Source organism: Pezoporus wallicus, unplaced genomic scaffold, assembly GCF_028554395.1.
Source record: "Pezoporus wallicus isolate ANWC-B61680 ecotype Strahan unplaced genomic scaffold, APGP_CSIRO_Pwel_v1 contig_5261, whole genome shotgun sequence".
In the NCBI taxonomy this organism is placed as follows: domain Eukaryota; kingdom Metazoa; phylum Chordata; class Aves; order Psittaciformes; family Psittacidae; genus Pezoporus; species Pezoporus wallicus.
Genome location: NW_026642423.1, coordinates 7,075,401 through 7,092,340, shown reverse-complemented (window position 1 = coordinate 7,092,340; position 16,940 = coordinate 7,075,401). Strand labels below are relative to the sequence as shown.

Sequence of the window (16,940 nt, the reverse complement as noted above, 5' to 3'; positions counted from 1 at the left end):
CATATATGGTGACACTTTTATGTTTTTTAATATAAACATGTACAGGCTGGAGCAATCCATGAGATGGGTTTTGCTGATTGGCTGGGCCAGGGGGGAGGGAAGGAAATGAGACCCTGCTTTTAATATCTTAACATTAGAAAACTTATGAGCTTGGGTTTGAATAAATAAACAGTAGGCAGAGCTGGAAAGATATTCAACTTCGCAAAATAGCCCCTTCCTCTGCCTTGATTTTCCAGCTTTTTTATTTGTTTTCCTTTAGTTTGTTTGTTTGCAGCTGTTTCATTCTGTAAATTGCTTTGATTTTTGTTCAGGGAGTATATTCATCCTAGTGTAGATAGCAGCAGAAGAGTAAAAGCTAATTGAGATAGCTTGGCACCAAACATAAGAGAACCAATCCGTTCAGTCAACCACCACGATGCTGGGCATAGGAAAGGAAGATGCCACACTGGGTTTGAACTGCTTTAGTGCAAAACACAAACACTTAGCTCAGGAAAGTTACAACTTTGGAGGGAGAAACCTCTGCTTTTCTGATTTTACTTAAATGTTTCAGGAACCAAGTTGGAGAATGCAGCTGCCAGGTGTCTCTGATGCTGCGGGAGACTTCAGCTTCCGCAGCAGAAATGCTCAGAGAGTGAGTATTTTTCCCAGGGACTTGCATGGGTGGGTTCTATTTTTTTCTCCGTTAATTCCCTGCCCTTACAGACCCAGGCTGGCTGCTGTTCAACCAAATCCCCAAATGTGACCCAACAAATTGTTTTCATCATACAGGCTAAGCACGTTGTACCAAGCCAGAGTAGAGAGATCTTTTTTCTTTGTGCCCTTATATGGCTCCTGAAGTCATCATTGATGCAATAAACTAATGGAGCATGCTCCTCTAATCAACCTCCCCTTCTATAAACACATTTTGTTCCTGCTCTGAGATACTTCTCTGACATTTTTAAACCAGCCCCTTTCCTGGCTCTCTCTTTCTTTTCTTTTTTGGATCATAGTGGGAGGGAATCAGCCAGCTCTGGAGAGCGAAGAGATGGTGGAGATCATGGTAAACTAACATTTGGTAGAACAAGTGGCTTCAAAAAGATCAGCAGTGAAACCAGAGCAGCTGAGGAAGAGCAGGAAGACGTCCGAGGTGTGCTGAAGAGGCGAGTGGAAACTCGGGAACACACAGAGGAGAGCCTGAGGCAGCAGGAAGCTGAGCAACTTGATTTCCGTGACATTCTAGGCAATAAAGTCAGCACCAAAAGTTTTTCTGAGGAGGAACTGAAAGAAATCCCAGCCGAGCAAATGGACTTCCGAGCAAACCTGCAGCGGCAGGTCAAACCCAAGACCTTGTCAGAGGAGGAAAGGAAGGTTCATGCTCCTCAGCAGGTAGACTTTCGCTCTGTGCTGGCCAAGAAAGGCACCCCAAAAACCCCATTGCCAGAGAAGGCACCACCTCCTAAGCCAGCAGTTACAGATTTCAGATCAGTGCTGGGCTCAAAGAAAAAGCCACCTGCAGAGAATGGTAGTGCTAACACCCCAGCACCAAATGCCCGCACCAACTCTGAAGCCCAGAATATGACTCCGAATTCTCAAGCCCCTGTTGCCAAACCAGCAGTGAAAAAAGAAGAGAAGAATGACAGAAACTGTGAACATGGGTGCTCAGTAGTGGATGGCAGAATAATTGGGCAAAAAGCTGAAAATAAAGCACCAGCAAGCAAACCACCAGCAAGCAAAGGAACAGCACCCTCCTTTACAGAGAAGCTTCAGGATGCTCAAGTAGTAGATGGTGAAAAATTGGTCTTACAATGTCGGATTTCCTCTGATCCCCCTGCAGCTGTCACCTGGACTGTCGACAGCAAAACCATCAAATCGTCGAAGTCCATTGTCATCTCCCAAGAAGGTAAATTAATCAAATTACAAGCCAGCTGGCTGGCACACTTATATCCAGCTCTTGATTAATAATATTTGGTTCATTAAAGGTAATGCAATACTTTATTTAAGTCTCCTGCCAGTAACTGTTTCCAGATGCATCTTTCTTGTTATTTCAGTGGAGTACACAAGGTACAGTATTGTTTGACATTTCTTGCAGATTCTCCTTTAACAGCCTGCAGATGTAATTTTTATAAAGTTGAACTTCTTGCATTTTTAAATGCTGTTTACATAGCTAATGTTGTTTAAGGAGCTGGTACATGACGTTTATTTAAGCTGAACTTCAAGGATTTAGAACATTGAAAACAGAATAATGTTACTGCTGGTTTACATATCCTAATTTAATTCTTCTGTATGTTTAATATTTCAGGCTTTTTATTGCAATAACGAACACAGAGGCAAAGAGGGGTTGAGTTATAGAAAGAAACTACTACAACTTCAATTTGTACAATTAAGATCAAAGTTGGGAATTGAGTTACAGTGTATTTAATGCTCCCACCACAGCTGCTTTTGCTGCCTTTACAGACACTGAAATATTTGACCTCCATTGGCCTGATGACTGTTAACTAATTTCAAAACAGTACAGAGTTTAGTAAAAGTCCTCAGAAAGAATACTTACTGTTGTCAAATTGAATGATTTCCTCATGTTCAACATTCTGGATAACCAAACCCTACTATACCAGTTTTGTATGAAAGTTACCTTTGTATCTAAAACAAAACATATTTTCCTTGGGACAAAAATAGGGAGGGTAACTAATAATACAGAAAAACTTCTTTGCTTCATATCTGTTTCATAAAACACTGAGGGCATTATATGTAGAAGGACACTGTCTTGCATGTTGTCCTTCTACAGAAGTTAACGTTCACAGTAAGAATTCTAGCTTGAGAAAGGGGTCTGAACTGTTAATTTTGAATATTTTTTCATTTAATCCAGACTATTTTCAGTGTTATTAAATGAGAACCAAATGAATGCACACAATGGTTCACTACAACCAGTGAATCTTTGTGCAGTGTTCCAGGCATTGAAACATGAGTATTCTTTTAAAGTGAATGTAGTCAGAAACAACATGCCTTCAGATAGGGTGTGGAAAAAAAAGGTACCTGAGAACTACATTAAGGGGTTGTCAAAGGAAGTAAATGGAGAGAAGGAACTGGTAGCAGGTGTATTGTGTCTGGCATGAGTCTGAAGTAGCGTAAAAAATATATTTATGCATATATGATGATTTTCACCAGTGGGGACTTTATAGAATAGGGGTAATAACTGTCATGTATATGAGAAGAGATTGACCAGTGGAAATGCCATCCTTGTAAAAAGGACTGATAGGATCAGGAAGGTGGGAGACTGCAATTTTATCAGCCTTATAACTGGAAGCATAATGTCAAGGGTTTTCTTGGAGCTGCTCAGATTAAAAAGAAATTGTGCATCTCCAAGTTTCATGTCTCCAATCAAAGTACATCAAATAGATAGCATCACTCTATGAAAGCTTCTCAGCTATAGTGGAGCCTCCTAAATTCCTGAAGCTTTAGTTTTGTGGTGCTGCAGAAAGTTGTCTTCTTGATGGAAATAATCTGAATAATTGACTGTTACAATCACCCAACTTACATTCCCTTTATAAAATGGTACTTGGAGGTAAAAATCCATTGTATTTCTGTTTACAGTGAAGTGATCCTCATGTACATAAATGCTCTACCACCTACCTGAGTCGGGGATGTGACTTACCCCATCCAGTTTGTCTGGGCTAGGTGACAGTCAACACACAGAGCTGGCATTTTGTCAGGATGTCACACTTTAGCAGTGCTTTCCACTAAGGTAAAGAATGAAAGTCACCAAGGGATAAGTAATCCACTGTTTCAGGAAAGCTTGTGCAAGGAGGAAAGAGGCTGTCTTTATGTTTGAGTTGTACCTGCATTATTGCACTAGTCTTTATGTTTGAGTTGTACCTGCATTATTGCACTAGGCATCATGCTTAGGTAGTCAGTATTACCAGTGCTTCAAAGTTAAGGTTTCTTTAGCAAGTATTTGCAGAGGATCTTAGAAAGAAATACTACACAGGGAAGTAAACACTACATTTTTCTCCTTTAATGGAAAGAAAGGGAATGAAGATTAGACCTTTTTTTTTTTTTTTGTTAAACCTTACTACATACCCTCTGGTACACTGAGGGGATGCATTGCATGATGGTCAACATAAAGTTTTCCTAACAATACCTGCTAGCCTTGGCACTTGAAGAACAATGTGTTGTTGCTCTCCCACTGAGAGATGCTTTCATGCCAACTGTTAAGTAATTAACTAGATATGCATTATACTTGGTTTAACTAAGGTTCTAGTTTTCTTAGAGATTGATTTTTCTCTTTTTCCTTAATTAGGAATACATGAATAGTTCATAGAATCATAAAATAGTTTGGGTTTGAAAGGACTTTCAAAGGTCATCTAGTCCAGCTCCCCTAAAATGATCAGGGACATCTTCAACCAGATCAGGTTGCCCAGAACCACGTCCAGCCTGGCCTTGAATGTCTCCAGGGATGAGGCAGCCACTACCTCTTTGAGCAACCTGTTCCAGTGTTTCAACACCCTCATTATAAAAGCCTTTTTTCCTCATGTCCAGCCTGAGTCTTCCCTCTTTTAGTTTAAAACTGTCCTTCTGGGTTGAAACCATTACCCTTGCCCTGTCACAACAGGCCCTGCTAAAAAGTCTTTTCCCATCTTTCTTATAGGCCCTTTCTGAGAACTGAAAGGTCACAATAAGGTCTCCCCAGAGTCTTCTCAAGGCTGAAAATCCCCAACTCTCTCAGCCTTTCCTCACAGGGGAGATGGTCCAGCCCTCTGATCATTTCTGTGGCCCTTCTCTGGGCCCTCTCCAGCAGGTCCGTATCTGTGATGTACTGAGGACTCCAAAGGTGGACACAGTACTCTAGGTGGGATCTCATCAGAGCAGAGTAGAGGGGCAGAATCAGCCTATCTTGAACTGCTGGCCATGTTTCTTTGGATGCAGCAATGATACAACTGACTTTCTGGGATGCAAACACACATTGTCTGCTTATCCACCAGTACTCCCAAGTCTTTCTCCTCTGGTAGTCTCAATCCCTTCATCACCCAGCCTTTACTGATACTGGGGATTGCCCCTACCCAGGTGCAGGACCCTGCACTTGGCCCCATTGAACATCAGGTTCACATGGGTCCACCTCTCAAGTTGAAGTAACCAAGGGAGGAAAAGGAATAATTACAGCTACAGACTAGAACTGAGAAATAACAAATTCAGGATGAATATCAGGAAATGCTGTTCAGTAGAGAAACTGTATGGATTAGTCTCATAGAAATTATTTGGAGGAGCTTTAAACATAGAGAACAACATTAAAACTAGATGCAGTACTCAGCAGCCCAATGCCAAAATCCCAGATTCTATCTTTTGCACCAAATGCTGAAAAGACAGGTTCATCATGCCACAGGTGTCACATCCTTCAGTAGCAGTGCTTTTGTCCAACCTTAGAGCAGTATTTAATGGGCTCTGCAGATAATCCCCTAGAGTCATCCTCAGCTAAAAGAAGGTTGATTCTGTGGGGAAGGAAGGGAATTCAGAGCAAAGGGACTGAGCTCACAGTTACAGGTTTAGATCTTGCAAAGTTACCTTTTATTTCTTTAGTATGACCTTGCTCCTCTTGTGTTCAACAGCAAAATCCACTATGGAAGTGTATAGACTGGGTCTGTTTGTAGCTATTTCACCAACTGTTTTTGTGCCACCGTGATGTTCGGTGGTGACCACTAATTCTCACTTAAGGAAAATTTTCCAGATGTATCTCACAGAACAATGACTTACTTGTTCTTAGTGAGCTGGATACTAGGAAATCCTCTTATCTAGGGTGAATCATGTCTATCTGCTTCATATACTACAAGCCCATCTCAATGTGGGCTACTGGCCCACAAACTGTTCAATGAAAGTAATACATGAATCTGCAGAATGCCGGGTACCTGTCTTTTGGAAATTTAATTCAACCTCTCTGTCATTGCCAGAAAGCAAAAGGAGATAGTTTGCTGATCTCCTGGTGCCACATGTATTGTGAAGGTAAATACATAAAATCTGGTTTGGGAACATGCCCACCTGATAAAACAAGTGGCATATTTCACCAAGAAGGGCAGGCTTAAAAGGATACTTGTGTGTAAGAAGTTCACAGGGTAGGCAAAATGACTAGTGCTTTTATGTAGTCACCCACTGAAAGTAACTTTCCCTGGCATATTTGTCCTAGCTTATAGTAAGGCCCTTTACCTGTTAGAAACAACTCTATGCACGTGTCTCCTCTGTTTCTGAAGGAGCTAACACTACATTAGTGTGCAACAGAAGGACGGCTGTTAGCTCCACTTTGGTACCATCAGAGAAGCCTGAATTCAAACACCAGGATCAGAATAACTACTGATTGGTGTGGTCTTTGGCAAATGGAAAATTAATTCCTGCTCCAAAAAAGACCTTAATCTTCAGGCATATTCATGCAGTATTTGTGCTGTATTCTAGTACTTAATCTAGAGCTTGCAACATACTATTTTATTCCAGGGTTAAGTTTAAATTAGCAATTAGAAGGCAGAATCTGGGCAGCATTATACTGAATGCAACAATCACAACATAGCTAAGATCAATCTCATTCCTTCCATTTTACATTTCAACTATTAATACAGGTTTGTTTCCCCTTGAAATATCAGTCTTTTAATAATTCCCCAAGTAGTATCCTGTCAGTTGATGGCATGAGTGATTTGTTCTTAAAGTATCATTTTTATGACAAAGTGATCTCTAACACCATTTTTCTTTTATGAACATGTCTGATCTCGTAGGTGTTTATTAATGTTTTGATTTTGTATTTTTCTTCTTTTAAGCACTTGTCAGAGCATGGTTATCTACATTCCTCAGATTGATATTAATGTGGATTTTGCCTGTGAAATCTCAAAATATACATTAACTGTAACAGAAAAAGACAAAAGAAGGTACTCACAAAGTAGAGCATTATGCGTTTATACAGGCAGGTTAGATGGTGTATGGTCAAGAAGCAGTTAATTTTAGTATGAGAGAGTACTGGGGGTTTTTAAGAAGGCTCTAGCAGACATTACAGTGGAGTTAGACATATAAGCATTGAGTAGAGCAAGCTTTCTCACACAATGAACTTTTTGAGAGCAGGAACCATTTTGTTTTAATATTATATAGAACTCAGCATAGCAGTGCATTTTGCTAGTGCCCTCTTATGTGACACACTCTTGAATAGAAAATTGATAGAAAATTTTTGCATGGTTCCAAAATTTGTTCTAGAAGATGACAGTGAAAGGGGTTCAGAAGCTGGCATCTTTACTAGACTGGAGAATTGAGGAGAACTGACAATGAATAGAAACCAGAAACTGCAAACCTCCCATTTTTTAAGTCAGCTTGCTGGGTTTCTGGGGAGTAGACTTAATACCATGTGACTATATAGGTTTTAGAAGAACTTCTTACTATAGGTTCAGGTAGCAGTGGTGGTATAGCTTAGAAAATGCCCAAAGTTTGCATTGCTTTGTGTAAGACAGCATTTTTTAATTTCCTAAGTATCTTGGCAGCAAAAAGAGTTGGTAATCTTGTTAGCAATAATGCCTTAACAACTTTCTTGTGATTTAACATAACTCCTAAATCTTCCTGTCAGTTCTTCAAGTCTGTGTCGTCTGTCAGTCTAATGAGGATCTGGAACTCTTTCCATTTCCTTCTAATTGACTTTGAGCAAGAGTTTGGTGTTTAATTACGTAACTGCTGAAAGCAGGTGGATTCTGCAGCTTCAAAAAGCTTCTTCAGAAAGTTTAAGGCTAGAGAGATTGTTTGAGCATCAGTTCTGACACAACTCCATGTTCGTCACGTGCCACAAAATTTCCCTCTGTACTGCCATTTTTTGTCTAAATCATCCTTCTTCCAGAAATGCATGTGGTAAACGTTTAAAGGTAGAAAAAAAGAGACATTTATTATTATCACTAGTAATTTCTTGTAGTGTCTAATTGTTCTTATAAGTGTTCTCGTTTTAAATCACGAAAAAAAACAGTGTCTAATTCTAATGTCAATTATTGATTTTCTTCCATACACTTGTTACCTTTCTGTGGTAAACTAAAGAGTCCAAAACTTGACGAGTAAAACTGTCACTAACTTTCTGTCTGTAATGCACTTTACTCAGCCCTTGAAGTCTTGGGCTTGTTTTGTTTTGTTTTCTTTTCTTTTTAATACCTCTTCTTCAGCTGCCATTTGTTGTTTTATTATCTTACTTAGAAAACAGGCAGCAGAAACATATGTTGGTATCACCATCAGTGAGACAGAGGTCACCTTCCTATCGGTGTGCTTACTAGAGGATATTGGTCCTCCTTCAACCTCACGACAGTGAAGCTCATATTTGTTACTTCTGTATTAAACCCTTAAAGCTTCTGAAAACAGACCATCCCTTTGCTGCCCATGGATGCTTGTCATTGAGTGAATAGGACTCAGCTTAACAAGTAAATGAGATGGTTTACGAGGACTGCCCTCTTTTCTTTCTCTTTCTGTCTTTTAACTTTTCCAACACTGTTTCTATCATCTGTAAGTTTCTAAAAATTAATTTATGAATACCTCTACATCACAGATTAAAATGATAAATAACTTTGGTCCTAGTCTGATCACAGAGGAAGTCCACCAGCAACATACCAAGTGATGATTTCCTATTGTGAGATTCTTCATGAGATCTTTATTTTGGCAGCTTGAAGTCTTCCTAAATAAATGTAATTAATATACTGATAGAGCATTAATTACAAGCATAATAATGTGAGATAACACAAAGACTTCAGTAAAGACAATTTACACAGATACATTTGCCAATTAAATCTGTAATTTCATGAATAATGAAAGTAAGTTTCTTAAATTGTTTTCCTTAAAGCTTAAAACCCTTGCCAAGAATTGGATTTGACATTTTTTCTTCTCTGAAACTCACCTGAGTTTTTTCACTGCTTTGCCTGTTGTTGTTGTAACTATAGCCAGTATTTTCCAGGTCAGTCCACTTACCATTTTTAAATAAGTCTGTAACACTAGAACATACTCGCACTTCCCCAGACTATTTGTGATTTCTTAGAAAATTAATACTGTGGGCCAACAAGTTCCTTAACAAATTCATTATGGCTCCTAGGCACAATTCCTCACAGCCTAGTATTCATTAATATTGTCTAAACACTGCATACTACTTCTTTATCCCATGGGATAAAGATGAGAAAGACATGAATGTCAGTCTGTACCATAGATACGAGTCAGGAGGTTGGCCAGCTAGATGACAGTGCAGAGAATTACACTTAGGAGCTGCTTTTTGTTGGTTTGTGTATTAGTTTTATATCTGAAGTTGACTTTCTGTAGAGTTTCATGGAAAGAATGCAGAAGCCCAGAGATATTTTAAACTGGCTTGCACTATTTTTGACTAAGTCAGAAAATCCTTTAATAGCTTAAAATTCAAGGGAAAGGTTTTGTGTATCTAAACCAGAGCCTTCAGTAATCTGTCAGTTTCTGTGGCTGTTAAGGTCTTTTCTAGAGCTGCAGCAGTTCAAATGTCTAAGTGGAAGATCCCAGTATTCATTTTTACTCCAATTCTGCAATTTGTGACAGTGTTTTAAAGGCTCTCTGCGGACTGGTTCCTAAAAAAAATGTTAGAGGGATGGGGGGAAAAGTGGATAACAGATTCTTTTAGCTGACTTGGATTTGTGAAGGGGCAGGATTCAGAATATCCAACTTGAGTAACCAGTCTGGGCTTTCTTGTAATTGTGAGAAAATAAGATTTTTCAGGTCATGAAGGGGTTCTTCAAAGGAAATACCAAATACTTCATTGAAAGACATTTGGCCTTCAAGCCCCGGGAATTGACTGTAGGTCTAGATCACAGAACATAGGCCTACTGGGGAGTTTCCTGTCCTTATGAAATCTCGTTACATTTTGCCTGTTTGGTTTGGTTTTTTTTTCTGGCTTTCTAAGAAAATGAGGTTTCTACAGACATGTAGTCCCTCATTCTGCCATCATACTTCTGGCCCAGCCCGGTTCATACTTTTTAAGCCATTGTCCAACTTCATGGTAAGTCCTCGCAGTCAACAGTTGCATGAAAACTAGTAGCTAAATAAAGGAGAATGACCCAAGTTACCTCATTTCCCCTTCACTCCACTGAGAATACCACCATTGAACTGGGTAGTAGCAACAAGCCCAGCAATCCCCATTTACTTTTCTCTGCTGCTCCAATGTAGTTGCTGGGGAGTGTGAATAAGTGGAGATACGAAAAGCAAAACTAACAGAGCACTGAATGCATATAGCAAGTCAAGGATCATCATGAGAAAACCCTAGCATTTGCTTCTAGATTGTAGTATAACTGTGGGGAATGACTTACCACTGGGGTGGATGTTTCTGTCTGTATATACAAAGTGTTTCTGATAAGGTGTTCACTTACATTGCTGCAGTATGCTGTATAGGCAACACTGGAACAGTGAGTGGTGACGAATGGCCTTATGTCACCTTAGTCTTTAATGAGCTGAGGAAGAGTTTTTGAGCAGGTAGACAACTCCAGCAGAAACTAAAGTAAATGCTTTGTTCCAGTCCTTTAACAATCCATTTGTACTTACAAGCCAGACTCCTTCCTGCAGTGAGGTGGCCAGCAATCTTCTTCATATGTATGTGTCTTTGTTCCATAGTTTATATTCCTTTGCAATAGTATTTTTAGGTTCTAATGTGTGATCTTTCCTAACCATCTTACATAGCTTTATCCAAACTCTTCGACTGAAAGTTATCTTTGGCTTGCTCTCCATTTGTCTCTCTAAACAGCAGAGACATTTGAATTTATATTTGCTAGATGCCCGCAAGAATACTTTTCTAGTGTCCCTCCTCCATTTGGAATGGAATAGCAGCTTGTGACTTTTTTGGCTCTAGCCTGACTCAGGGAGAAGAGTTGCCTCAGGAAAGGCGTGTGGCTTTTCTTTTCACCGTGTGGTTGGCTGAGCACAGCACATGTGAGTGAGGGGTCAGTGCTCCTCTTCTGAGATAGTTTTCACATAATTTCTCAGGAGGAAAACAGTCATTATGTAGAGCTTCTTGAATTTGTGGAGGACAAGGAGGGGAGAAAAAATCATTTTCTTCTAACCTGTGTGTGTGTCTGCCAAACCAAACTTTTTGGGAACCTCTGGAATGGTTTTTATAAGATTTGTCTCGGATAATAAACACTCAGGTTTACAATGAGAAAAAGAGAGCAAGTGAATTCCTGAAGTTCTGTTCTCTTCAAGGATCTTTCAATGTCCTTTTCAAGGACCAGTGTCACAAGGGACTTATTTGATGAGGAGCCTGGGATCAGGCACTCTGGAAGACAGAAGGCAGCCTCTAGTTACCATAAAGAGAAATGTGGGAAATAGCAAGAGATGCTGGGAAACTTTCTTATGTCTCAGGACATGGGGGAAATGTATAAAAAAAAAGATCATCTATCCAATCTTGTCATTAATTAGGAGAAACTGTGAGAAAGGTAAATGGAGGAAGGGTGTAGAGTGTATTACTGTGGCAGAAACAAGTAAAGGATGGAAAACTTCTGGACAATCTAACAGCACTGGGTGGAAGTGCACAGTTTCTGAGACTGTTTGTGGGACAGGCGAGGCTTTCCAATGAGGAAAAAGCAACCCCACACTTCACCCTCACTGTGGGTGAGGGATATTTTTGAAAGGAAAAGTCCTGAGTATTTTAATTGGGGTTCTCCCTGGGGAGCGAAGTACTTTGTTGTTCCAAGCAATGCAAGTAAACCTAAGGGATTAGATTTTGCTTCCTCATCCCCTAGCTACTGGGAACAGCTTCTGTTTTGGTTCACAGAGTTATAGTTTTTAAGAGGAAATGTATTTCCCTTGGGTCATACCAAGCTTCCCTTGGTAACTACAGAGCTTATGTCACATCCTGTTTCTGCAAACCCAATTAAGTCAAATTTTGCTGTTCTGTTAGAAAAGAAATTAGAATCATAGAATCATTAGGGTTGGAAAGGACCTTAAGATCATCTAGTTCCACCCCCCCTGCCGTGGGCAGGGATACCTGATTTGTTGCAGTGACAAATTTGATTGTCACTGATATATTGAACTTTCTAATGGATGTTTTACAATACCAGACACTTGTTTCTTTAAGTATTTCAAACAAGAAGAAAATGTCTCTCAGTGCCACTTTTAAACTCGTGCACTAAGCTTGTGAAGTCTGCTTTCACATGTAGATGCTCACAGGAGTGTTAGAGATAAGGCTGACTCAAAATACTGCAGATGGCCCCTTGAAAGAAGCCCCAGTAGTCCTACACTACTAGCACTTTTGATAAAAAAAATCATCTGAGTGAGGACATCTTATCCCTGCTATAAGACGAGCAGCAGCAGAGATTCTACTCTGGGTCTTCTCTGTCCCCATCCATTAACCACTTTAGAGCTAAGGGGACAGCTTTAAGTATCCTAGGGAACAGCAATAAGATTCCATTTATCTTTCAATGTGGTTTTATGTTTTTTAGCATTAATAGGGTTCCAGTTCTGATGCTGAGTTTTTAAAGAAAAATAAAATAAAATTCTAGCAGTGAATATCACCTGTAGTAAAGGATTGGATCATTTGATGCATTTCGCTCCTTAGTAGCACTAAGGTTTTTGTGAACTGCAACATAACATCCTTTTGATCTCTCTTTTCTTTGCATTAGGGACACTCTGTTCACTTACCATTGAGAAGGCTATGCCTGAAGATGGGGGCGAATACAAATGCATAGCTGAGAATGTAGCAGGAAAAGCTGAATGTGCTTGCAAAGTGCTGGTAGAAGGTAAGTACTTTGCTGGATACGGGAAAGCCATTCCTTAAAACTTCCTTCTCCCCCCTTCTCCTAATACCAGCCTTTATGAACCACATACACAAAAAAAGAACTCTGCCCCTTCCTTTCTGTACTTTTCATCAATACATAATTTGATGTCTGCTGTAAAGGGGCATGAGCAGAGAGACAGTACAGAGCCAAGGGCTCTGGCTGCTTTGTGGAATAATGTATGTTCTCCTGCTACCCACTGTACAAGGTTAGTAGAGCAGCAAGTTGAACCCATGAAAATTTGTTTCTGATCTGTATTCATTCTTTAAGAGCATGTAAGAATTCAGTGTGTGAGCCTGGGTACCAGTCTGCCTCAGGACTATGTATGGCACAGCGCAAAAAATAAACAAATTAGCAAGTCAACCACCCTTGTATGTCATAGTCTTAAACACGGATAATTTGCTTACTGAGGTACCCATTTTCAGCTTCAGTCATGCTGATGACACTGTCGTTTTCTTGGCCTTGGGCAAATATTTTGTCATTAGGGTGAGAGCACAGACTTAAAACTGACATGGACTTTAAGTAACCAAATGAGCTTTTTATCAGCTCACCTTCTGGAGAGCTCATCCATAAATACTCTGATACTTTCCATTGTGACTGAAAAGAACATAAAAGTAAACAACGAGTCCAATAACATAGATCTTGGATACTAAGCCTTCACAACTGTGTTACAGACTTGGTAGGAAGTCTAAAAAAGAAAACCGTAGTTTTCCTAATGTAGAATGACACAAGGTAAGAGTATAATCCTGTAAATCCATCAGTAAGAGTCAGTCTTCATGTAGCTGGAAAAGGAATTAATTATACATATAATTGTTGCTCGTGTAATGCTGGACACCAGAATGACCACATTCCTTACTTTGATATTGACTACCTCACCAGTCTTTTCCAATTCTTACTGGCATGCTGCTTTGTACAGCTGAGAAGAGTGGCACCACAGCAAACTCCAGCTATTCAGGAGAGATGACATTTGATATCCCATGTCTGTGACTGGCAGAGGGGATGACTGTTATTTTTAAGTCAGAATTGTGATCTAAAACAACAAATAAAATTGCTCCTTCTACACAGTGTGATGTCAGCACCTTAGAACCTGATTTTCATACTCAACAAGTAACCATAAATACTATATTCCCTTTGGTCCCATAGACTCAAATCAGATTAATATTTGACTTCCATTGTCAAATTAGTTCAGGGACAAATCTGTAGAATCTGAGTGTCTGAACTCAGATCTAGCACAGCCTTTGCTCTGAATTACTTCAGAATCTAGAAGATTCTGTCTTTCCTTGTTAACTTTTCAGGAAACTTAGATGAACTTTCACACTCCGGAAACTAGAAGTAGGTGACTGAAATATGTGGTTACATGACATTTATATTATCTTTTCTCTGAAAGCTGAATATTTGAAAGCTATAAATTAATACAGCTATTGCTGAGATCATAATCCAAATCTGGGAACTTTCTTCCAATGATAAATATCAGGATCAAATAATCTAACAAGTGGAGCTCATTAGGACTTTCATTATATGACATGCTCAACCTGAGAAAACCTTACTGTAGAAAAAGTAGTACCTTCTAGTTGTATGTGTCTATGTCATATGGGATACAGATGGAAGAGAGCTTGTATTGTCTCATAGATGTCAGGGTGCCTGCAGTACTGTGTAGTTTCTGGGTATGAGCTGTGCAATCTTGAGAATAATGAAATCCATTAAACTTGAGTTCTGTGGTGTCTTTTGTGCCATTTTTATTTTGAATGAACCAATGTATAATGAAATCTTCTTGGAAAGATTTAAACATACAAAGGAAATGCTACTTTTCAAAATTTGTTCATCTATATAGATCATACAGACAATGGAACAGAAGCATGACATGGCAACAGATTCTTTTGGATGAAATGATGCTTCAAATATGCCTTTGTTTCCCTTTTCCATACACTGCCTAAAGCAGCTTTGTGCACGTTTTACTTTGTTATGTTCAGTTAAAATATACCTATCACCTTAGTTGTTGCCTTGTCTAGTTGCTTTCTCAGGTTCTCAGTTCTCCTGCTTTCATAGAGGACTTCTCCCTCTCTTCTCCCTCTTCCTTTCAGAATGTGACATTCTCCAGCAAATCTTTGCACAAAATCTGTCTTAAAAGACAAAGGACAACAATTTCCCCTAACTTTGCAGAAAGACCCCAAACAATCTAATGTTAATAGACAGGGTTTTTTTTTGTTATTGATTTTTAAATAAGATTTGCATTGTTATTTGTTTTGATTGCAGATGCCTCATCCACAAAGACCTCAAAGCCTATTGAGAAGAAGACCAAGAAGCCGAAGACCACACTTCCTCCTGTGCTGCCCACAGAGAGTAAGTAACAGTGATTTTGACTGCTTCCTTTTCAGTGGTAACAGAAGAGTGCTCTGGGATTCTGTGGTCATTCCCTTCTGTTTACAGGCATAGTATCAGAAGCTTGTGCTGTTTCTTTGATCCTTGACATAAGTCATGTGAAATGAGTCTTTGCTTTGTGGGGATTAGAAGTGAGTGCTGAAACTGAGTTCACACCTAGCCTGTTCTATTCTCAGTTTTCCATAATGGTGCAATAAACTCATGACACAGATTTATTTTTGGATGCCTCCCAAAGAGCATAGAAATTCTTGAGTAGTTTTCTTCAAGTCATGTTGTGTTACCTGTAGATAAGATACGGTTTTACCACTGGTAGGAAAGATATCTGGACTGAAATGTCCAGTAGCTTAATCTGTCTTTTTTAACATGACCAAGAGGGGTGGTTTAGTGAATTTTACATTCCTTCTTTTAAATGCTTTACTTGTTTTGCTTTTAATGCTTTCTGAAATAACAAATCAGCTATAAATTTCCATGTTTGCTACTCTGCATGCATGCATTTGATTAAGAGGAATCTTTAAATGGTAAAGTCAGCATTATTCCATGTGTCGGCAATATTACATAATGTCGGTTTAGAAATTCCTAATACCACTTTTGAAATTAAGTGTCCATGGGATACAAATATCTTTTAAATCAAACACTGGAATTTGACATTTTCTGTCTAAGATGTGTATCATGTAAGTTCCTAAAAAAGATGTGAAGACATGAAAGGCAATTCTGATGAAATCAAGAAATATTTTATCCAGTTCTCTTGGAAAAAAAACACCAAAAAACAACAAAACAAAACAAAACAAAACCACAAACAAAAAAACACCAGAACCCAAAACCAACCAAACAAAAGACAAACCCAACCATCCCACCCACCCCCCCACCCAAAAAAAAAAAAAAAACCAACAAACAAACAACCAAAAAAATCCCCAACACAACCTATAATCTGATTTTCCAGCATGGAATATTTTCACCTACTTTCAGCAGGACCCAGTGCAGTTCTGTACTGATTGATGAGCACAGCTAATGAATCTGGAACTGTTGACTTACATAGAGCTATGCCCTGGACTACAGCTATTTCTGAGTTGCTGGCTGAATATTGTAATTTTCCCTCCAGCCAATCATTTGGGGGTGTGGAGGGTCAGATCATCATACTCCACCTTTGCACCTGAGCTTCAAATGCTGTAAATAATAGCCATTAAGAACAATCATTTTGTTCTTGAACCTCAACAGAATGTTATAAAGCCATTTAAAGCTCTGCTGGATAGCGTTTTGAATAGTGTTTTCTATGCAGACAAATGCATATATTTCCTCTGATTCTCCCAGCAGTATTATCAATCCCAGGAGAAACTGTGAGTGGGGACCTAAGTCTAAACATGCAGATATATTACCTGATCCACATCCTGCTGTAATTACTGCTTGCTGTTGATTTTAGTGAAAATCCGCTATTGGTAGCAAAACAGAAGCTAGCAGCTCTGGCTTCAGAAATGATTGGAGAAAGAACATTAACATAATGGTGAATGGTTTTCCTAAGGTTGCCTCATTGCATATTATATCAGTGTTTAAAGTCCTTCAACTTCTCATAAGTTTTGTTTTCAAAATACCTTTGAAACCTCTTCCATTTTGCACTGAAAACATCAAGGTAAACAGAGAGAATGTTAGGAATCTGGGCTTTGGAATAGTTTTTTGAAAATTTGGAAAAACTTTAAAAGGATTTGGCTCAGAGATTCCACAGGCAGTTTTTAACATCTCAATCTCAGTCTCTGAGGGCTGTAGGTATTTATCTGCCTGAAATGAGTGTTATATTTGTATGTTTGTCAAGGGCAAAATATAAAAAACTGA

General features: G+C 39.1%; 1 protein-coding gene across 4 annotated transcripts in view; it reads left to right on the top strand.

The window, feature by feature from the left end:
- The window catches only part of MYLK (myosin light chain kinase), a 226,943-nt gene that overhangs the window by 148,603 nt on the left and 61,400 nt on the right, over positions 1-16,940 (top strand). For 3 of the 4 annotated variants that reach the window (XM_057430188.1, XM_057430191.1, XM_057430190.1), the window contains 4 exons: positions 551-631; positions 990-1,879; positions 12,585-12,701; positions 14,991-15,077. In XM_057430188.1, the coding sequence (XP_057286171.1) occupies positions 551-631; positions 990-1,879; positions 12,585-12,701; positions 14,991-15,077 (1,175 nt within the window). The remainder of the gene's footprint in view (positions 1-550; positions 632-989; positions 1,880-12,584; positions 12,702-14,990; positions 15,078-16,940) is intronic. The other variant, XM_057430189.1, reaches the window with a different exon arrangement.